At 52.6% G+C, this 16,196-nt stretch overlaps 6 protein-coding genes across 6 annotated transcripts; 2 read left to right on the plus strand and 4 right to left on the minus strand.

The window, feature by feature from the left end:
• Positions 1-958: 958 nt before the first annotated feature.
• On the plus strand, positions 959-3,675 carry M436DRAFT_58671 (uncharacterized protein; the record flags this gene model as incomplete). The annotated part of the gene is made up of 4 exons (XM_013567067.1): positions 959-1,382; positions 1,545-2,707; positions 2,767-3,423; positions 3,496-3,675. 4 exons carry the CDS (start codon positions 959-961, stop codon positions 3,673-3,675), a joined length of 2,424 nt encoding a protein of 807 aa, XP_013422521.1.
• Positions 3,676-4,523: 848 nt separating this feature from the next.
• M436DRAFT_86454 (uncharacterized protein) lies at positions 4,524-5,906 on the minus strand (the record flags this gene model as incomplete). The annotated part of the gene is made up of 1 exon (XM_013567087.1): positions 4,524-5,906. One exon carries the CDS (start codon positions 5,904-5,906, stop codon positions 4,524-4,526), a length of 1,383 nt encoding a protein of 460 aa, XP_013422541.1.
• A 147-nt stretch (positions 5,907-6,053) lies between these two features.
• On the minus strand, positions 6,054-6,419 carry M436DRAFT_86455 (uncharacterized protein; the record flags this gene model as incomplete). The annotated part of the gene is made up of 1 exon (XM_013567088.1): positions 6,054-6,419. One exon carries the CDS (start codon positions 6,417-6,419, stop codon positions 6,054-6,056), a length of 366 nt encoding a protein of 121 aa, XP_013422542.1.
• Positions 6,420-7,079: 660 nt separating this feature from the next.
• M436DRAFT_58595 (aspartyl-tRNA synthetase) lies at positions 7,080-9,767 on the minus strand (the record flags this gene model as incomplete). The annotated part of the gene is made up of 1 exon (XM_013567061.1): positions 7,080-9,767. The coding sequence occupies one exon, from the start codon at positions 9,765-9,767 to the stop codon at positions 7,080-7,082; it is 2,688 nt and encodes an 895-aa protein (XP_013422515.1).
• A 1,483-nt stretch (positions 9,768-11,250) lies between these two features.
• M436DRAFT_86457 (serine carboxypeptidase) lies at positions 11,251-12,963 on the minus strand (the record flags this gene model as incomplete). Its single annotated transcript, XM_013567089.1, has 2 exons — positions 11,251-12,804; positions 12,868-12,963. 2 exons carry the CDS (start codon positions 12,961-12,963, stop codon positions 11,251-11,253), a joined length of 1,650 nt encoding a protein of 549 aa, XP_013422543.1.
• A 1,444-nt stretch (positions 12,964-14,407) lies between these two features.
• M436DRAFT_68193 (DUF1479-domain-containing protein) lies at positions 14,408-16,097 on the plus strand (the record flags this gene model as incomplete). Its single annotated transcript, XM_013567069.1, has 4 exons — positions 14,408-14,864; positions 14,923-15,125; positions 15,181-15,841; positions 15,898-16,097. The coding sequence occupies 4 exons, from the start codon at positions 14,408-14,410 to the stop codon at positions 16,095-16,097; spliced, it is 1,521 nt and encodes a 506-aa protein (XP_013422523.1).
• Positions 16,098-16,196: the final 99 nt, after the last annotated feature.

Raw genomic sequence — 16,196 nt, forward strand, 5'->3', positions numbered from 1 at the left:
GGGGGGCAAGCATTTGGTATTGACGTATATCAAAGCAATAATATCCGAGACACATGGAGTAAGCCTCCGAGGTCATGTGTTTGATTGGTATTTCGGACATTGTTCAGCTTTTGAGACTTGGCGCGTCGGGCATTGCAAGGGTCTGGCAGCTCAAGCAGCCCTGAGGGGACTCCAGAGCGGTTCGATTGAGACTTTTTTTGAAGATCTAGATAAGCAGCAAGCAGTAAAAGAGTGAGGAGTGCCGAGCTGTTTGTGTGTTGTGTAGAGCATGGCTTGAACGGATAGAGTAAGTTCCTTGTCGATTGAGATGGCGAATGGGACGGGAATACGAGAAAAAGGGTCTGGGTTGGATAAGGAAAGGAAAAAGATGGGCAAGAGGCACGTGGACCCGGTTTTCCTGGCTTCTCTTTGTTCTCGGGGCGAGTCGAAATGTCAGGGTCTAGAGATTGGGATTGGTGAGGATCTTGGTGCAGTCTTGGAGCAAGAATGAGCTAGGATAGAGGAAATGAGATTGATAGATGTTGAGGTCTGGCATGAGAATGGTCGGGGAATTGGTCGGTTGTCTGCAAGCGGGTGGTCTAGCTGGGACGGGTGAAGTTGTTCATGTGTTAGGTATTGGGAGGGCTTGGACAAATGACATACGTCATGTTGGTCTGGGTCTTTCGAGGCCCACCTTTGACGCACCCACCCGGGCCTGTGGACAACGACACCCGTCAAGACTCTTACACATGGCTACTGCGCATATCAATCCCGTCGCCGCCTAGCCCCGACTCCTCCCACCAGCATCCTCGCCCTGCGCGCCGTCCACGTTCGCCCACACACGCCTCCCAGCCCGTCTGCGTGAAAACCCGACACTCGTCGTCAGCGCCACACTCGGGCACACACTCTCACAACACGCAGCACCATGTCTGCCGCCAGAACCCCCGGCGCCCGTCCGCCGTCGACCAGCGCGCGCACTATGGGTCCCTTGCTTCAATCACCACAACCTCACCGCGGCCATGTGCGCACCCCCAGTCCAAACTACTTTGGCTTCACCGCCCAGGACGATTCCTACGATTCCGAATCAAACCGCCATACAAGGAAGAACTGGAGTCCACCTTCGTCAGCTGTGAGGTCGACGGCTGCTTTCTCGCCCACCGTCATCCCTGTCGACCAGAACCCCGACTTCGATGCTTTCCGCCGCCAGTCCGAGAGTGTTGGCTTCAGTCTGGGCTCCCTGCATGAGTTTGACTTTAAGAAGCCTGCCTTGCCCTCTGCTGGCAACAACAGCCCCAACACAACAAACGCCAATAACAACAGCTTCTTCAACAACATCAACATCTCGGCCAGTCCAAAGGCTACCACCGAGTTGAGGCCGATGCAGATGCACATGCCTCCAACGGGTCGTGCTCCTTCTGGCTCAATATCAGGCGGACGCCCCCCCTCTGGCTCCATCTCGGGTGGACGCGTCCCTTCGGGCTCAGTGTCGGGTGGAAGAGCTCACTCTGGCTCCATCTCAGGTGCAGGTAATAATTCAAATCTCGATCCCGAATCCGCGTACCTAGGCCGCTCTCCAAAAAGACATCTTTCTAACGACGGGTCTTTTCCAGACGGCCTTCGCCATGCTTCTGAGCGCCCCAGCAGCCAGCCCAGGCTGAACAACATGCCTTTCAATCTCAACCTCCCTTCTCAACCCCAGTTCAAGCCTAGAGCCGAGACCGTTCCCGTGGCCGGTCCCTTGAACGACTCGACTTCCTTCATCACCCCCCAGCATCTGTGCAATCTGCTCGACTCTGCTGCCGAGGAGATTTTGATACTGGATCTGCGTGTCTCGACACAATACGCCGGTGCTCATCTCCGTGGTGCTCTCAACTTGTGCATTCCTACCACTCTTCTCAAACGTCCATCTTTCAACGTCAACAAGCTTGCCGAGACTTTCAAGGACGACCCTGATCAACGCCAAAAGTTTGAAAACTGGAAAAGCAGCAAATACATCATCGTCTACGACTCGGCTTCGTTCCAACTCAAAGACGCCGCTTCTTGTGTTAACACGATCAAGAAGTTTGACAGCGAAGGCGTCGAGGGCAAGTGCTACATCCTCAAGGGCGGCTTTGCCGAATTCGCAAAGAAGCACCCTTCGCATGTTCAGAGAGCAGGTGGCGCACCAAGCCGTGCTGGTGGGCCCATGTCGATGAAGCTGGACTTGGCGGGTCCTGAGATCGCACCCGTCATCGGAGGTTGTCCCATGCCCGCCGAGAAGAACGCCGCCAACCCCTTCTTCGGCAACATCAGACAAAACATGGATCTCATCGGCGGTGTCGGTCAGATGGAGATTAAGCGCCCCTCTCACTTGTCCAAAGAAGCACAAGATCACTTCCCTCCCTGGCTACAAGCAGCTTCCGACGAGAAAGATAAGGGCGCACGCGTATCTGATAAATTCTTGCAAATCGAGAAGAGAGAGCAGAAACGCATGCAAGAAGCACTTTCAGGAAAGGTCTCGTATGGCTCGCCCACGCAGTCCATGCCTAAATCTGCCATTCAGATCGCTGGTATCGAAAAGGGCTCCAAGAACAGATACAACAACATCTGGCCTTTTGAGCATTCGCGCGTCAAACTACAGGATGTGCCTTCGCACGGCTGTGACTACTTCAACGCCAACTACATTTCCTCCAAGCGATCGCATAAGCGGTATATCGCCACCCAAGGACCCATTCCCGCTACATTCGCTGTGAGTTTCCATCTCTCTCCTTCGTGTCATCAAGCAATTCGCTAACTCAAGCCCAACAGGACTTCTGGAACGTAATCTGGCAACAAGAAACTCGCGTCATCGTCATGCTGACCGCCGAAAAAGAAGGCGGCCAAGTAAAAGCTCACAACTACTGGTCAGACAAGCAATACGGACAGTGTCGCCTCGAATTCCTCTCCGAAAAACGCGCTTCCCTCGACCCTGCAAAGATCAAGAGACACAGACAACAGCGCCCTTCGGTCGGCGGCAGAAAATCCACTGACGGTGCTCCGTTGGCTAGACTGGACACCACTGCCGATGGCAATGCTGGAGCAAAGGACGATCAACCGTATGTCATTGTGCGCAAATTGGCGCTCAGACATGAAGGGTATCCGTTCGAACGGATGCGCGAAATCACTCAACTGCAATACTCTTCATGGCCAGACTTTGGAGCGCCTGCACATCCCGCTCATCTGCTAGGATTGGTGGAACAATGCGATGCAGTCGTTCGCAGCACCACTTCCTCCAGCATCTCAGAGCCAGATCCACCAGAGACCGCGCCTATTGTGGTGCACTGCTCAGCCGGCTGTGGCCGCACAGGAACTTTCTGCACCGTCGCCTCCGTCATCGACATGTTGAAGCGCCAACGAGCCTCTCAACGCATCTCGCGTCGCCAACGAGACTCCTCACCCATGCACATCGATACACGACGAAGCTCCGTGCAAATGAAAGACGCGAGCAACGATCCTTTCTTCAGCGCTCCTGGCTCAGCAAGCTCACAACAGCCTCAGTCATCAGAACACGATGAGGTCGATGGCGAGTGGGTGAATGACGAAACCCAAGACCTCATTGAGAAGACGGTAGAGGAGTTCAGAAGGCAAAGAATCTCAATGGTGCAGAGTCTGAGGCAATTCGTGCTGTGCTACGAGAGCGTCATGGAGTGGCTCGTCGAGCAAGAATCGCAGGATTGAAAGACAAAAGCAAATAGGAAGGCGTTCTCAGATTAAAGAAGAAAGCTTTGACGCTTTGTTCCGTTCAAAGAATGGGGTTGCTCTTGTTGTACAATCATGGATGAATGGAATGCTCAGAATAACAATTGTCGTATTCCTAGATCCGCGGGGGGCCACAGCGGGAGAAAAAAACAAAAAAAGAGCAGCTGAAGAGCTACGAATGACTGTTATCTTTTTTTCAACCTAGAGGAATTGGGGAGAGAACGATGAATTGTGTGGTTAGAAGCAAAGGCAACGAAAAGGCAAAACCCAACGACATGTGGCAACATGGCGGTAAAAGAGCAAAGGGCAATAAATTTATTCTTTTTTCTTTCTCTCTCTCTCTCTCCATTTCTTGACCTTTTGTATTGATCGCTTCTCTTGTTTTTTTTTTCTTTACATGGGGTTTTCTCAAACCACGATCTATTACTAGAGCACATGATCACTCTTGGTTTTATTTTTTTTTGAAGGTGTTGGTGAGAAGGTTGGTCAAAGAGCGAACATTGCGAAACAAAGTCTCTTGGATCAAAAGAGCAGAGCAGGGCAGGACAGAATATATATTCCTCACGAGCGGTTTTGTGTCAATTTTCTGGATCAGACGGGTGTCTCATATCTTTCTTGGAAACGTGTTTCCCAGACCAACAAACTCACTGGGACTTCTTCAGAGTGCATGGTTGAGACACTCTCCATACCATAACACAGATAGCTTCTGACAAGCGGTACGGAACATAAGAGGGAAAATCGAGTTTCAATTCAAGCATACCAGTAGCTAAAGCTAGCAAGAACCATGAGCGTGTATAGTAGGAGCAAAAAGGGGGTACGATGCAGCATCAACGCTCATCGTCAAAAACAAACTTTTCCTCCACTTCGACAAAAGGTCCCTTCTCATCCCTGTATTCCTTGACCGTCACGTATCTCGTCCATGTACGATCGTTCTGATTTGCTGGTCCAGGGTCATACTGTCGAGGAGCTTTGCGAGGTTCGCTGCCCTTGTCCAAGACGAAATCATCCTTGTCAACATGAACTTGCATGCTTGGTGTAGGTGAGTTCTCTGCTCTATAAGGACCATGTGCGTAAGACTCTTCTACGAGAGGAAGCTCACGTGCGGGAGACTCGCTGAGAGGAGTCCGCTTGGGTTCTGGGACGTAAGGCCTTTCGGCAGGATCGATGTAGGTGCGGTTGCGTTGTTTCTCGCACTGATAGTCGTCCTGGACGGAGGGCTCGCCATTGATGTTGGGAGGTTGCAAGCGCATCCGAGAAAGACCTTGCACGGAATGGTCATCACGTCCAGAAGCCAAGTCTGGCGGAAGTGTGGCAACCTCGTCCTCTTCGGAGAAAGAAACACGACGTTTGGTTGGTCTGACGCTTGCAATTGGGGCAGGGGGATCTCTGTACAAAGGTGGGTCCTCGAATGCTTCTGGGCGGCTGCTGACTGTTGATGGGTAGTCCTGGAAGGGCGGAAAGACGTCTCTGGAGTGCGCAGGATACTGTCTGGCTGGAGGTCGGGAGTCTCTGGAGGGTACGGGGCTACCTCGCAGCGGCTGAGGATATTCTCCGGGTACTGAGTAGTTTTGACGAGGAGCAGGATAGTCTCTTGAAGGTGGTGGATAGTCTTGAGCAGGTGGAGGATAGTAGTCTCTTGATGTGGTCTTGGATGATGTGCGCTCATTCGCCCTCTTGACAAGAAGGTACTCCTTGTAGGATGAACCATGAGGAGACATGATCTCGATTGTTGGAATTGATGCGATGGAAGGTTCGGTAGGTTTGACAGGTGAAGCAGGCACAAGAGGAGGCTCAACGTGCTGTGGCTCTGAGGCAAAGGGCTTGACGTGACGGAAAGGAATGTTTCGAAAGTCTGGCTGAGGTGGTGGGCTGGGCGAGGCAGGAGCCTGAGGTGCTGAGATTTGTGATGCTGGCTGAGGTGTCGAGACTTGGGGTGTTGGGGCCTGAGGTGCTGAGATCTGCAGCACCAAGGCCTGTGTAGGTGGAAGCGAAAGAGGCAATGGCAACGAAGGAGATTTAGATGCGCAACGACGACAGATGCTAGGAGGCGGCAAGACTGGAGAGTTTGTGTCAACAGAGTGCTCGGCGTGGAAACGAGCAGATCGTGGTTGCTGGCAGACGCAGCAGACGTGCCAGACGGTGAAAGGCAGACCGTCACGCGTCTGCGCCTCAAAGGGAACAGATGGTGGACGCCAGCTGAAAGTTGACATGCTTGTGTTGGAAGAAGAGAAAGGAAGGTGGGGCAAGAGTGAGATGAAAGCCGCGTTGAAAGAGTGAGAGAGATGGCATGTGACAAACGTACTTTAGTGAGGGCCGGGAGTGACAATCACTGTCTCTCCTGGAGCACCGCCTGCTGCCTAGACCACTTCCTGTCTCTGAACAGGCACTCCACCCGTCGTGTAAGACGCTCCTGTAGTTCCAGATCCGCCAGAACCGCCGTAGCTGCCACCAGAACTACCACCGCTACCAGCAGCGCCGGCTGGCACAACAGAAACCACGGTTTCTCCACTCGGTCCTGTACTCGTGACGAAAGTATTGCCCGCTCCTGCTGCAGATCCATCGCCAGCACCACGGCCTTCACGTTGACGCTTGTGTTTGCGGTGCTTGTGCACTCCGAATATGGTCCAGCCGACCACGTTGGCAAGGACGAACGGTATAACGAGAGAGGGCACGAGGATTGTAACCAGCCCGACGCTAGCTGCTGAGGTGGTGCCGCAGACCATGATGGATAAGACGTGTATGAATGGGGGTAATCGATGGAGATGCGAGATGAATGATGATGGGGATGGTGATGGCAAGGAAGTGAAGAGGAAGAAGTGGACGACGGGACGCTTGTCATAACAAAATGAAGCTTCGTCTTGCCTGTCGAGGAAGCAGCGAGCAGTCGCTGTTCTTGCCCGGTCACACATGGCGTCGACAAACTCCCGTCCGCCGACGGGTTGCTGTGACGTTTATGCTCTGTCATATAGGCATATCATCGCATGCTGTGTATTGTTAGCTTTCTCTACTCCCTGCCATCTTCTCAATCCTCTGGAAATATCGTTGGCTCTTATAACTTACCTTCAGGCCGGTCTCAAGCAAAGAGACAAAGAGAACAAAGGAAGTGAGAGATACACAAAACATCGACAGAACACAAAGGGAAACAAGGTTGAAGTGTACGTAAAAGCATTAATTAGTGTTCGGTGCATCTATCAATTCGTGAACGGGTTTAACGACTAAAGACAGAGAATTGAGAGACGCAAGGAAATATCAAAAACAAAAGGGGGTGGTATCGCTGTTGCTGCCATGTCATATCCAGAATATTGCTTATCCGACCATCGTACAACTGTATCGCGAGGAAAACAAATATCAAGAGCAGTGTGTATACCTGTCTCTCCATACTTCTAGTTGTTGCCATCATCCGTGTCCTCGAAGAAGGTCAAGATTGCCTTGACACCTCCAGGTCCGAGGCCGTGTGGTGGGTAACACACGTAGATGGGGTCATCCTGGGCACCGAGCTTCTCTCTGAACTCTGACTTGGCCGTGAGCTTGAGCTCAGTGGCGATGGCATGGTAGGCTTTGCTGAGAACCTTGATACGGGTACCCTTCAGGTTGTGACCGGGAGTCAGCTTGGAGCTGGCACCACCACCGAACGTGACCGACGTGGCACCGCCGGCCGCACATTGCGAAAGCGCGTGCATAACGAGCATCTCAATGGCACCTGAGGGTGCTCCGGGGAAATCAAGCGAGAACTTGACTTGCCAGCCATGGTCGGGCGACAGCTGGGCCATGATGACGAAGCCAGCGATTTGGCCGTCCTTGTCGGTAGTGTAGTGGTATTGACGATGAGCCTCATCTTGCCAAGGGTGAACATCTGTGAGATGGACCTGCTTGCCCTTGCGGTTGGCCAGCCAGTCCTTGACACGGCCGTCAATCTTTTGCTTGATCTCAGCCGGTACTGGTGTGCCGAGCGGGTAATCGTGCACCTTGACGCCTTCCTTGCTCGCGTGGCGGATCTTACGCTGGATGTCGTGATCGTGCACAGCCGGGTTGTTGCCAGGATCGAGACGCTGCTCAGCAGCGACTGAGAATGTACGCCAATCGAATTGGTGCGACGCCAGGACTTCCTCAGTGTCACCACCACACAACAGCCACAGGGGCTTGATTCCACGCTCTTTCTTGATGTAGTGCAAGTATCCTGCAATAGTACGGGCGTACTGACTCTTGTGGCAAAGCGGGTCACCAACGGTGATGGCATAGCCTTGGTGAGGCACAAAACCGACGGCGGCACCGGTAGCGTCGTCTCTCCAGATCTCGGTGCGAGGCTCGAGCCAAGAGGTGTTGGAAGCATCTCCGTAGTTGGCGATGAGCATCTCGACGGAAGGAAGCTCCATGCCGGCAGCGTGGCGGTCTTGACCTTCCCACGGAGGGTGCAATGTGCTGGCTTCGGGATGTCTGAGTTGCTTGACGACGGGCTTTGCGGGGAGGGACTTGGGATCGCGAGGGAAGAGAGTGGCATGGCGAATGTCACCAAGAGAGAGCAGCAACATCAGCATACGCTCCAAACCGATACCACCACCACCGTGAGGAGGAGCTCCCCAGGCAAATCCTTGCATGTACTCATCCAGCGTGCTGGGGTCCATCTTCAATCGCTCCATCTGCTTGATCAACATCTTCTCGTCGTGAATACGCTGACCACCAGAGAGAATTTCTTGGCCACGAAGGAAAATATCAAACGAGTTGGTTATCTTGGGGTTGTTGGGGTCGGGCATGGCGTAGAAAGGTCTGGCACCTGCAGGGAACTTGTCGAGGACGTAGTAATCTGTGCCGTAAACTTGCTTGATGACCTTTCCGAGCTGGATTTCGTCGCGGGTACCGAGATCCTCATCTTCGGGAAGAGGGTTGCCGTGATCGTCTCTCCAGCCAGAGTCGTTGAGGAGACGGATGCCCTCGGCGAAGGGGATGATGGGAGTCTTATCGAGCCAGACAAGATCCTCGTGAGGGAAGTGCTTCTTCAGTGTGTCGATTTCGTGGCGGTAGTTCTCGTAGACGCTCTTGAACATGAACTTGAAGAGACCATCAAGAACACGAAGGACTTCGTGGTAATGCTCATCGATGGCCATCTCCAGATCCAGACCGGTGTACTCGGTCATGTGTCTGTGTGTGTTACTGTTTTCAGCACGGAAGACGGCACCGATCTCAAAGACCTTGCCAAAGTCGGCCGAAATACACATCTGCTTAGCCAACTGAGGTGACTGAGCCAGGAAAGCCGGTCTGCCGAAGTAGTCGACCTTGAACACACTAGCACCAGATTCGGTAGCACCGCCTTGCAGCTTGGGTGTGTGGATTTCCATGAAGCCTTGGCCACGGAGGTATTCGCGGAAGAAGGATGAGACACCAGACTGCACACGGAAGATACTTTGGGACGTGTTGGTGCGGAGATCGAGAATGCGGTTGGCGAGACGGGTGCGGTCACCGATGTGCTGACGGGCGTTCTTGGTAAGCTCTGCTTGTTCGCGAGTGACCTCAGCTTCGGCGACGTTGAAGGGCAGAGGGGCGGTTCTGGAGCCCTCGACGTGTAGCTCATGAATTGAGACTTCGAGGTTTCCGATGGAACAGCCAGTAATCTTGCCCTGCTTGGCCTTGGGTTCTTGAACGACAGCGCGCACACGCACGACCGACTCAAGCTTGAGATGCTTGGCCCAGTAGACCATACCTAGCGAAACACCAGCGTGCTCGTGCAAGACACCCTGGATCGAAGCAGTCTGTTGACGGAACGAGACAAAGACACGACGGCTGCTGATCTGGCGGATCATGTGGACGCGAGCACGGAAGGTGACCCATGAGCCAACGTCTCTCTCAGACAGCTCGAGCAGGTTGACCTTCTTCTCACCGGCAGGCTGTGCGGGAGCGTAGTAGTTGAGGGGCAGAACACCGTACTTGGTCTTCATGTCGCCGGTTTCCTCGGCCTCTGCACGTGCTTGGGTCTGTTGTTGCAGCTTGCGGTCTGCAGCCAGATGCTCTTGGGCCTTCTTGTGCCTCTCCTCTTTCTGCAGAAGCTTTTGGCGCTTACGTAGCTGTGCTTTTGACATGGGCTCGCCAGCAGCATTCAGGGGACGGCCATCGTTGGACGACGAGGACGAAGAACCACGGCGGAGCTTGTGTCTGAAAGCGCCCAATGGGCTGTGTGTAGGTCTGTGATGTGAAGTAGAACGAGACTGGCGGCGGTGAGAGAGATCAGTGGAGGCACGGCTATTGTCGAGCGAGCCGCGCGTGTCGATCGAGGTCGAGTTTCGCGGCGAAGCAAAGCGAGCCTTTGAGCCAGGGCGAGCTCCCTGATCCAGAGACTGGCGAGGGCGCTCCGACAGATCTGTGCTGGCTCTGCTGGCAGATGTGGGAGTGCCGTTGTCTGAGTTGGAGTAGTTTCCGCTGGCGCTGGTACTGCGGCGGTGGTGGCCGGGCACGAGTTTGTGCAATGCCTTCTTCATGGCTGGAAGCACACCCGGCGTTCGATGGAGACGAGGGAATGAGGGTGTGTGTGGAGAGAGAGAATAGGCAGACTGTTGGACAGGAAGAGAGCAAATTGAATGAATAGGACAGGACAAGGTTCTCTGGTCGAGGATTCAGGTCAGAGATTACCGTGGGGGGGAGCCTCGCAAAGTTACATCATCAAGCTTTCGCTCCAAGCCTGCTCCTGCCTCAAAGGTCCGCTACAAGCATTTGCCTGTAATCGGTGCTCGCTCCTGCCTATTACCGCTGATCCTGTACTTCAAACCTGCGCGTGCGTATTTCCTCGTCATGCTCATCTATAGTAGCCATGGTCATTCCTGCTTTTCCCCCCTGCGGTGCCCTCTCCTTTGACATGTCCCACGGTCTGTTACGGCTCTAAAGCGGCTACTTGTTCAAGCCATCAGCTTCCAATAACCAGCCCTCTCCGCAAACTGCCTTTCCCTTCTCGGTCATGCTTTTCTCGTTCCTGTGTGTACATCAGTATGACCCTTTGTCAATTTCGTCGCATTCTGTGGTTTCCTTTCGCTTAGCCATGCATCAGATTGCCGTGCCCCCTACCTCTGCCAATCCTGCTTCTTCTGACTCCTGTTTGTTTGTGTCGCCCCGCGATCGCGATGAGTTTTAGATTGTTTTCCCCAATGCTCACACCGTGCACCGTGACAATACCGACGTCATCCTTCGCATATCGATTTCGCTTTCCCTCGGCGTTTTCCTCCTACTTTTGTGCTCTACGTTATCAGATGGCGCAGAAAGGCAGCCTCAAGGTTCGCATTGACTAATAAAGGTTTGGTCGATAAAGCAAATAGAACACAAATACGCGCGAGCCCTGGATATTTTGCTGGGAAGTACTCGCTGCCGGCAGCATCCGGTCTTGTATTTAGAAGCGGCTAGTGGAGGACCCGCCATCCGATAGGAAGCCAAATCCTCGATAGGCAACCCATCGAAATACAGGCTCATACGCCTCCAAATTGTACATCGACACTTCTCTCACTCGCGTCGAAACACGCTTGATCGTGAAATCATACAATCGTTAGGGTACATCAATTATCATCGAACGGACTCCACTCAAATGGGTCCCTGAGTGACTGGCTTCTGGTAAGCTGCCTTGACCTGCTGCTCCAGCTCCCATTCCAGCATCCATTCTTGCACGAACTGGAGTTCCTGATTCTGAGTATCGACAACGGTCAATGGTGGAAGGGTAGCGGTGGTCTCGTTGGGAAACAAGCCATTCTCGTCCCAGTGGTGGACAGCCCCTTCGATCAAGATGAATGGCTCGCTAGAAGTCGAGTTGCGCTTCTTCGCACCTTGAGCATATGCGTGAGGAGTAGCGGGACGCCAAGGGTCAGCCGATCCATCGACAAAGGCAAGACGAGGATAGGAAATGTCATAGCCGCCGTACTTGTTGATGCGATCAACATCGGAAGGGGTAGTGATGTTGAAGGCTTCAACACAAACAATGCTCTCATACTCGAGGTCAAGCAGAGAGGAGACGATAGGCAGCTGGCCAGGAGGTGCGTATCCGGTTTGCAAGTAACCCCATTCGGAGCAGTATTGATATGCCCATGAGCGCCAGGTGTATGACGATAGGTCGTGTTGCTGGTAGTATGTCGCATTGTGGTTGCTGAAGCACTGGTCCTGGGTGCTACCCCCTCTGGCACATGGTGCCACGTAAGTGGTGTTCACATACCCAATGAAGTTGAGCATGCGGTTGACCAGAGTTTCTTCAGCTTTGTAACTGGTGGACTCGATTAAAGACTCAACAACAGGGCGGAGCGAAGATGTGCTTCGGTAGAGTGCTAAGTCGGATGAAATGTTGCTGCAGTACCGGTCAAAAGCAGGACTTCCAACCTTGGGGTCCCAGTTACGGCTTTGCCAACTTTCGATTCCATTCGACACCGCAGAGGCAAAGTCGTTGTCGTAGGTAACGTTCTCCAGACCAAATGCAGTCTTGAGTTGCAAAGTGAGGTCTGTCTGGTTCTTCTTGAGAATGGTGTCCACAATGTGGATCAGAGTCTTTTGTGTTGAGATGCACTTGGCAGGTGCGTTTTCGGCGATTGGGGTGAAGTAGTCATAGTAATCGTAGATGGCTTTGGTAACACCGCTGCTAGAGATTGTTCCCCAGAAGACGTCCGGATAGACAACTTTCAAGAAAGCATTGAAAGCGCCTGCATACGATCCGCCATATCCGATGTATGCAGCCGATTCACTGGTCAGGTCCAGATGTTCGAGTCCAGGGAAAACAATATTTCTTGCAAAGTATGCTTCGTCGGCCAGCGCTTGTTCGGTGGTTAAGAATCGAAGGTTCTCGGTAGACAGGTCAGGAGTAGGGAAGGAAGTGCCATAGTAGCGATGTTCAAGTACGACACCAACACCATGAGTGGCTTGAGCGAGCTTTGCAAGTATACCCTTGGCCAAATAAGTCAAGCGTCCTGAGCCATCGGTCTCACCAGATTGAAGGACGATGACCGGTCCACCAGGCTGGTAGTGCGATGCATCGAACCAGTATCTCAAGTCAAAGGTGGCATTGCTGTGTGGTTCGTACTGAGAAGAATTGTGGAAGTGGTCCACAGGTACAGAGATGTTGTATTCGGGATAGAGCTTTGCAGGATTGATGTCACGCTGGGAAACGCGTTAGTAAATGTGCTACAGCAATCGGCCATGGTGACCTCTCGAGCATCATACCTTCTCGAGGGTTGAGCTTTCCAGATTACGCTTGTGTTGCCTGCTGCCCAGTGCAGCGACAAGTGGAAGCGCGTATAACAATGGTAGAAGCTTCATCGTCACGATTTGTAGACGGTGGTGGGAATGATGAAGATAGAAGATGTATGAATTGGTCTGATGAATATAAGTGCGGTGAGCAATTGATGTCGTTCAATACAGCTCGAGTCGCGTCATGAACGTCCCCTCTTCTGCCCGCATGTTCGTTCGTAAAACAGGAAGGCCGATAAGACAGTGATCGCCGGCCCGAAGGCACCTTCCACAACAGGCCGACGATCACCTTAGACCAAGCTCCACGCCTTCAGGCACCAGGCACCATGAATACCGAGGCAACGACAGCAAAGATACCATCAGCGAAAGACAATAGCCCGAAGACAAGAAACCAGATCCAATGTCTGAACCCCTCATCTGTTTCCGACTGCTAGGTGTCAATCGCTCTTCCGCTTTGTAGCGCCAGGGTGCTTTCTCCAACATGAATTTTCGAGTCTCGAAACTTCATTCTGATCCATTGAGACCGCAATATGCGTGCTGTCAAATTAATATGCATCACAAGACATTGACTGTAGTCCTCGGGCTTACTCATGAAGTGACATTGTCACTGTACGATGGAAGGTCTGCTCACAATTCCGTCTTCAGAATTTCGAGAATTTTTCGAGTTCAACCATGATCACCAACTATACACACAGCACCAACAAAACTGCTGAGCATCAAACGCCCGGATTAACTCACTAACATTTGGAGGCTTTCTGACTATCTTATGCAAATTCGCGAACAGGTTTGCGATGGGTCACTTCCTTGTACCAGACAGGTTGTCGTGATATCAGATACAAAGACTGATTATACCACCAGCAGTATAGCTAACCTTATCAAGCCGCTTTAGCTCATCTGGGAGAGCGCCAGACTGAAGTCAACTTCTGTCCTTCTTGTTACCACAAGAGTATTCTGGAGGCACTGTGTTCGATCCACAGAAGCGGCATTCCTTTTGCCGACGGGGTCCTCGACGATCTACTTTTGCTTATTGCAAGGTGAGTGCTTGTCCACTTCTGTCAACTTCTCTCTGATAGAGAACGTATTGACCACATCGCAAGCTCGAATGCTGTTCGGTGTTCGCGCCGAATTCTTTTGCGCAATGACGCTTTGGTCGGAACCGCTACAGCGGAGCATGGCTAGTTTTGTCGGGCGCCGCCCGTCCGCATAGCCAGAGCGGTCGACTCCCAATCTGGATGTGCCGCTGCCGGTTACCCTCACACCACATCAGCATCCTCCTCTTCCGGTCAGAACAGACAAGTCTTATAATCCTATGAATTCGTCAAGCATATCCATTATCTATCAGCTCCTCAGTTTGTGCTATTCGTCCTACATTTTCTCTAGCTGACAACTACCTGTTGCATTGGGTCGTTACACTGCCCTGTCATCGTTCCATCGCTTACACTATCACCCGATCTCTTGTTATACAACACGACAAAAATTATATCTTTAATCTCTGCACAGACATAGAGACGAGATGCTGCGGACAATCCAGACTATCAAACAGCCATACCGGTTTTCCAAACTCCGGTGGTCAAACCAACTGCGTACAGCTGCAACGGCTATCAGCGGCAAGGCAGAGGGAACCATCGCAGACTCGTTCGCTTCTCTATCCGGTCAGCAATTCGAAGCACTGGAGCCTCGGTTTGCTACCGTGAAGGAAAATCTCATTCGGGGAAATGAGCAAGCCGTCAAAGCATCCTGGGACAGGTTGCTCTTGACATTGAAGGACGAGGTACAGGAAATCAAGCGACTTGGCTCGTCGATTGTACCTCAAATTGACTTCAAAGAAATCGATGCTCCATCCGGACACTTCAGCAGCGAATACAGAAAGCGTGGTGTTGCAGTCATCAAAGGTGCAATTCCCGAGGCTGAGGCATTGCAGATGAAGGAGGATCTACGAGAGTACATCAAGGCAAATCCTCAGACCAAAAGTAAGATTCAAGCTTCTCCACCCGCGACATGTGTAAGCAAGCTGACACACCTCTCTAGGCTTCTCAGCACAAGTGTTCGAGCTCTACTGGAGCAAATCACAAATCCGGGCAAGAGGTCATCCCAACCTGCTCAAAGCACAACAGTTTTTGCTCAGCTTCTGGCACTCCAAAGACCCAAACGCATTGTTCTCGGACACACCAATCTCATACGCTGATAGGCTTCGTATGCGTGAGCCCGGTGATGCAAAATTCGCCCTCGGTGTAAGTTCTCAGTCACTGGAATCCAGTTGCTAAGATGGTGCTAACCTTCTGACAGCCGCATGTGGACGGTGGAAGCTGCGAAAGATGGGAAGAAACTGGTTACGGTAGAGGCAAAGTCTACCAGGATATCTGGCAAGGTAGTTGGGAGAAGTACGATCCTTGGGAGTCGAGCAGCCGCTTGCCTGTCGAATCAGATCTCTACCAGGGAGCCGGTGCTTGCAGTGCATTCAGAGCAGCTCAAGGCTGGTTGAGCTTGTCTCACTGCAGCGCATTCGAAGGCACTTTACTTGTCAACCCACTACTCCAGCTTGCGACCGCATACTTCCTTCTCCGCCCCTTCTTCACTCCCAGAAATGGTCCCTCGACTCAGGTCACGGTCAACGGAGCCTTTGAGCATGTCAACACCGACGAGTACCTCTCACCAGACAACTGGAAGCTCGAAGACAAACCAAGCTCGTGGCTGCAGGGAGCTAATCTGGGACGCGGTCAGGAACTCAACGCACTGCTCCATCCCCATCTCAACCTACCGGAGACCATGGTGCACATACCAAGAGTACAGCCTGGTGACTATGTGGTCTGGCACTGCGATGGTATTCACGCTGTCGACAAGATTCATGCCGGGAAGAACGATTCGAGCGTGCTCTATATTCCTGCGTGCCCACTCACCGAGCGCAACGCCGAATACTTGGTGCGCCAGAGAGACTGCTTCTTGAGAGGTAAGCCACAGCGCTCAACAAACACAACAAGAGTCATGCTAATAACAGCCACGCAGGCACTCCATCACCAGACTTCCCTGGAGGCGTTGGTGAGAGCCAGCACGCCGGTCGCGCGGTGCAAGAAGACATTTCGGCGGTCTCGGGAGTCAATGGTCTACGCGCCATGGGCTTGGAAAAGTTCGATGAGAACAGTGGCCGCACGCCGGGAGAGAAGAAGGTCATGGCGAATGCAAACCGAATTCTTGGTTTCGAGTGATATGGCGCATGGTGTTGCGCGTCCTGCATGGCGTACATAACGACAGCAATCTTGCAATTTTCCTCCACCGACCTTTGACGCACAACGAACATGATTCGG

This window comes from Aureobasidium namibiae, assembly GCF_000721765.1.
Source record: "Aureobasidium namibiae CBS 147.97 unplaced genomic scaffold scaffold_30, whole genome shotgun sequence".
NCBI lineage: Eukaryota > Fungi > Ascomycota > Dothideomycetes > Dothideales > Saccotheciaceae > Aureobasidium > Aureobasidium namibiae.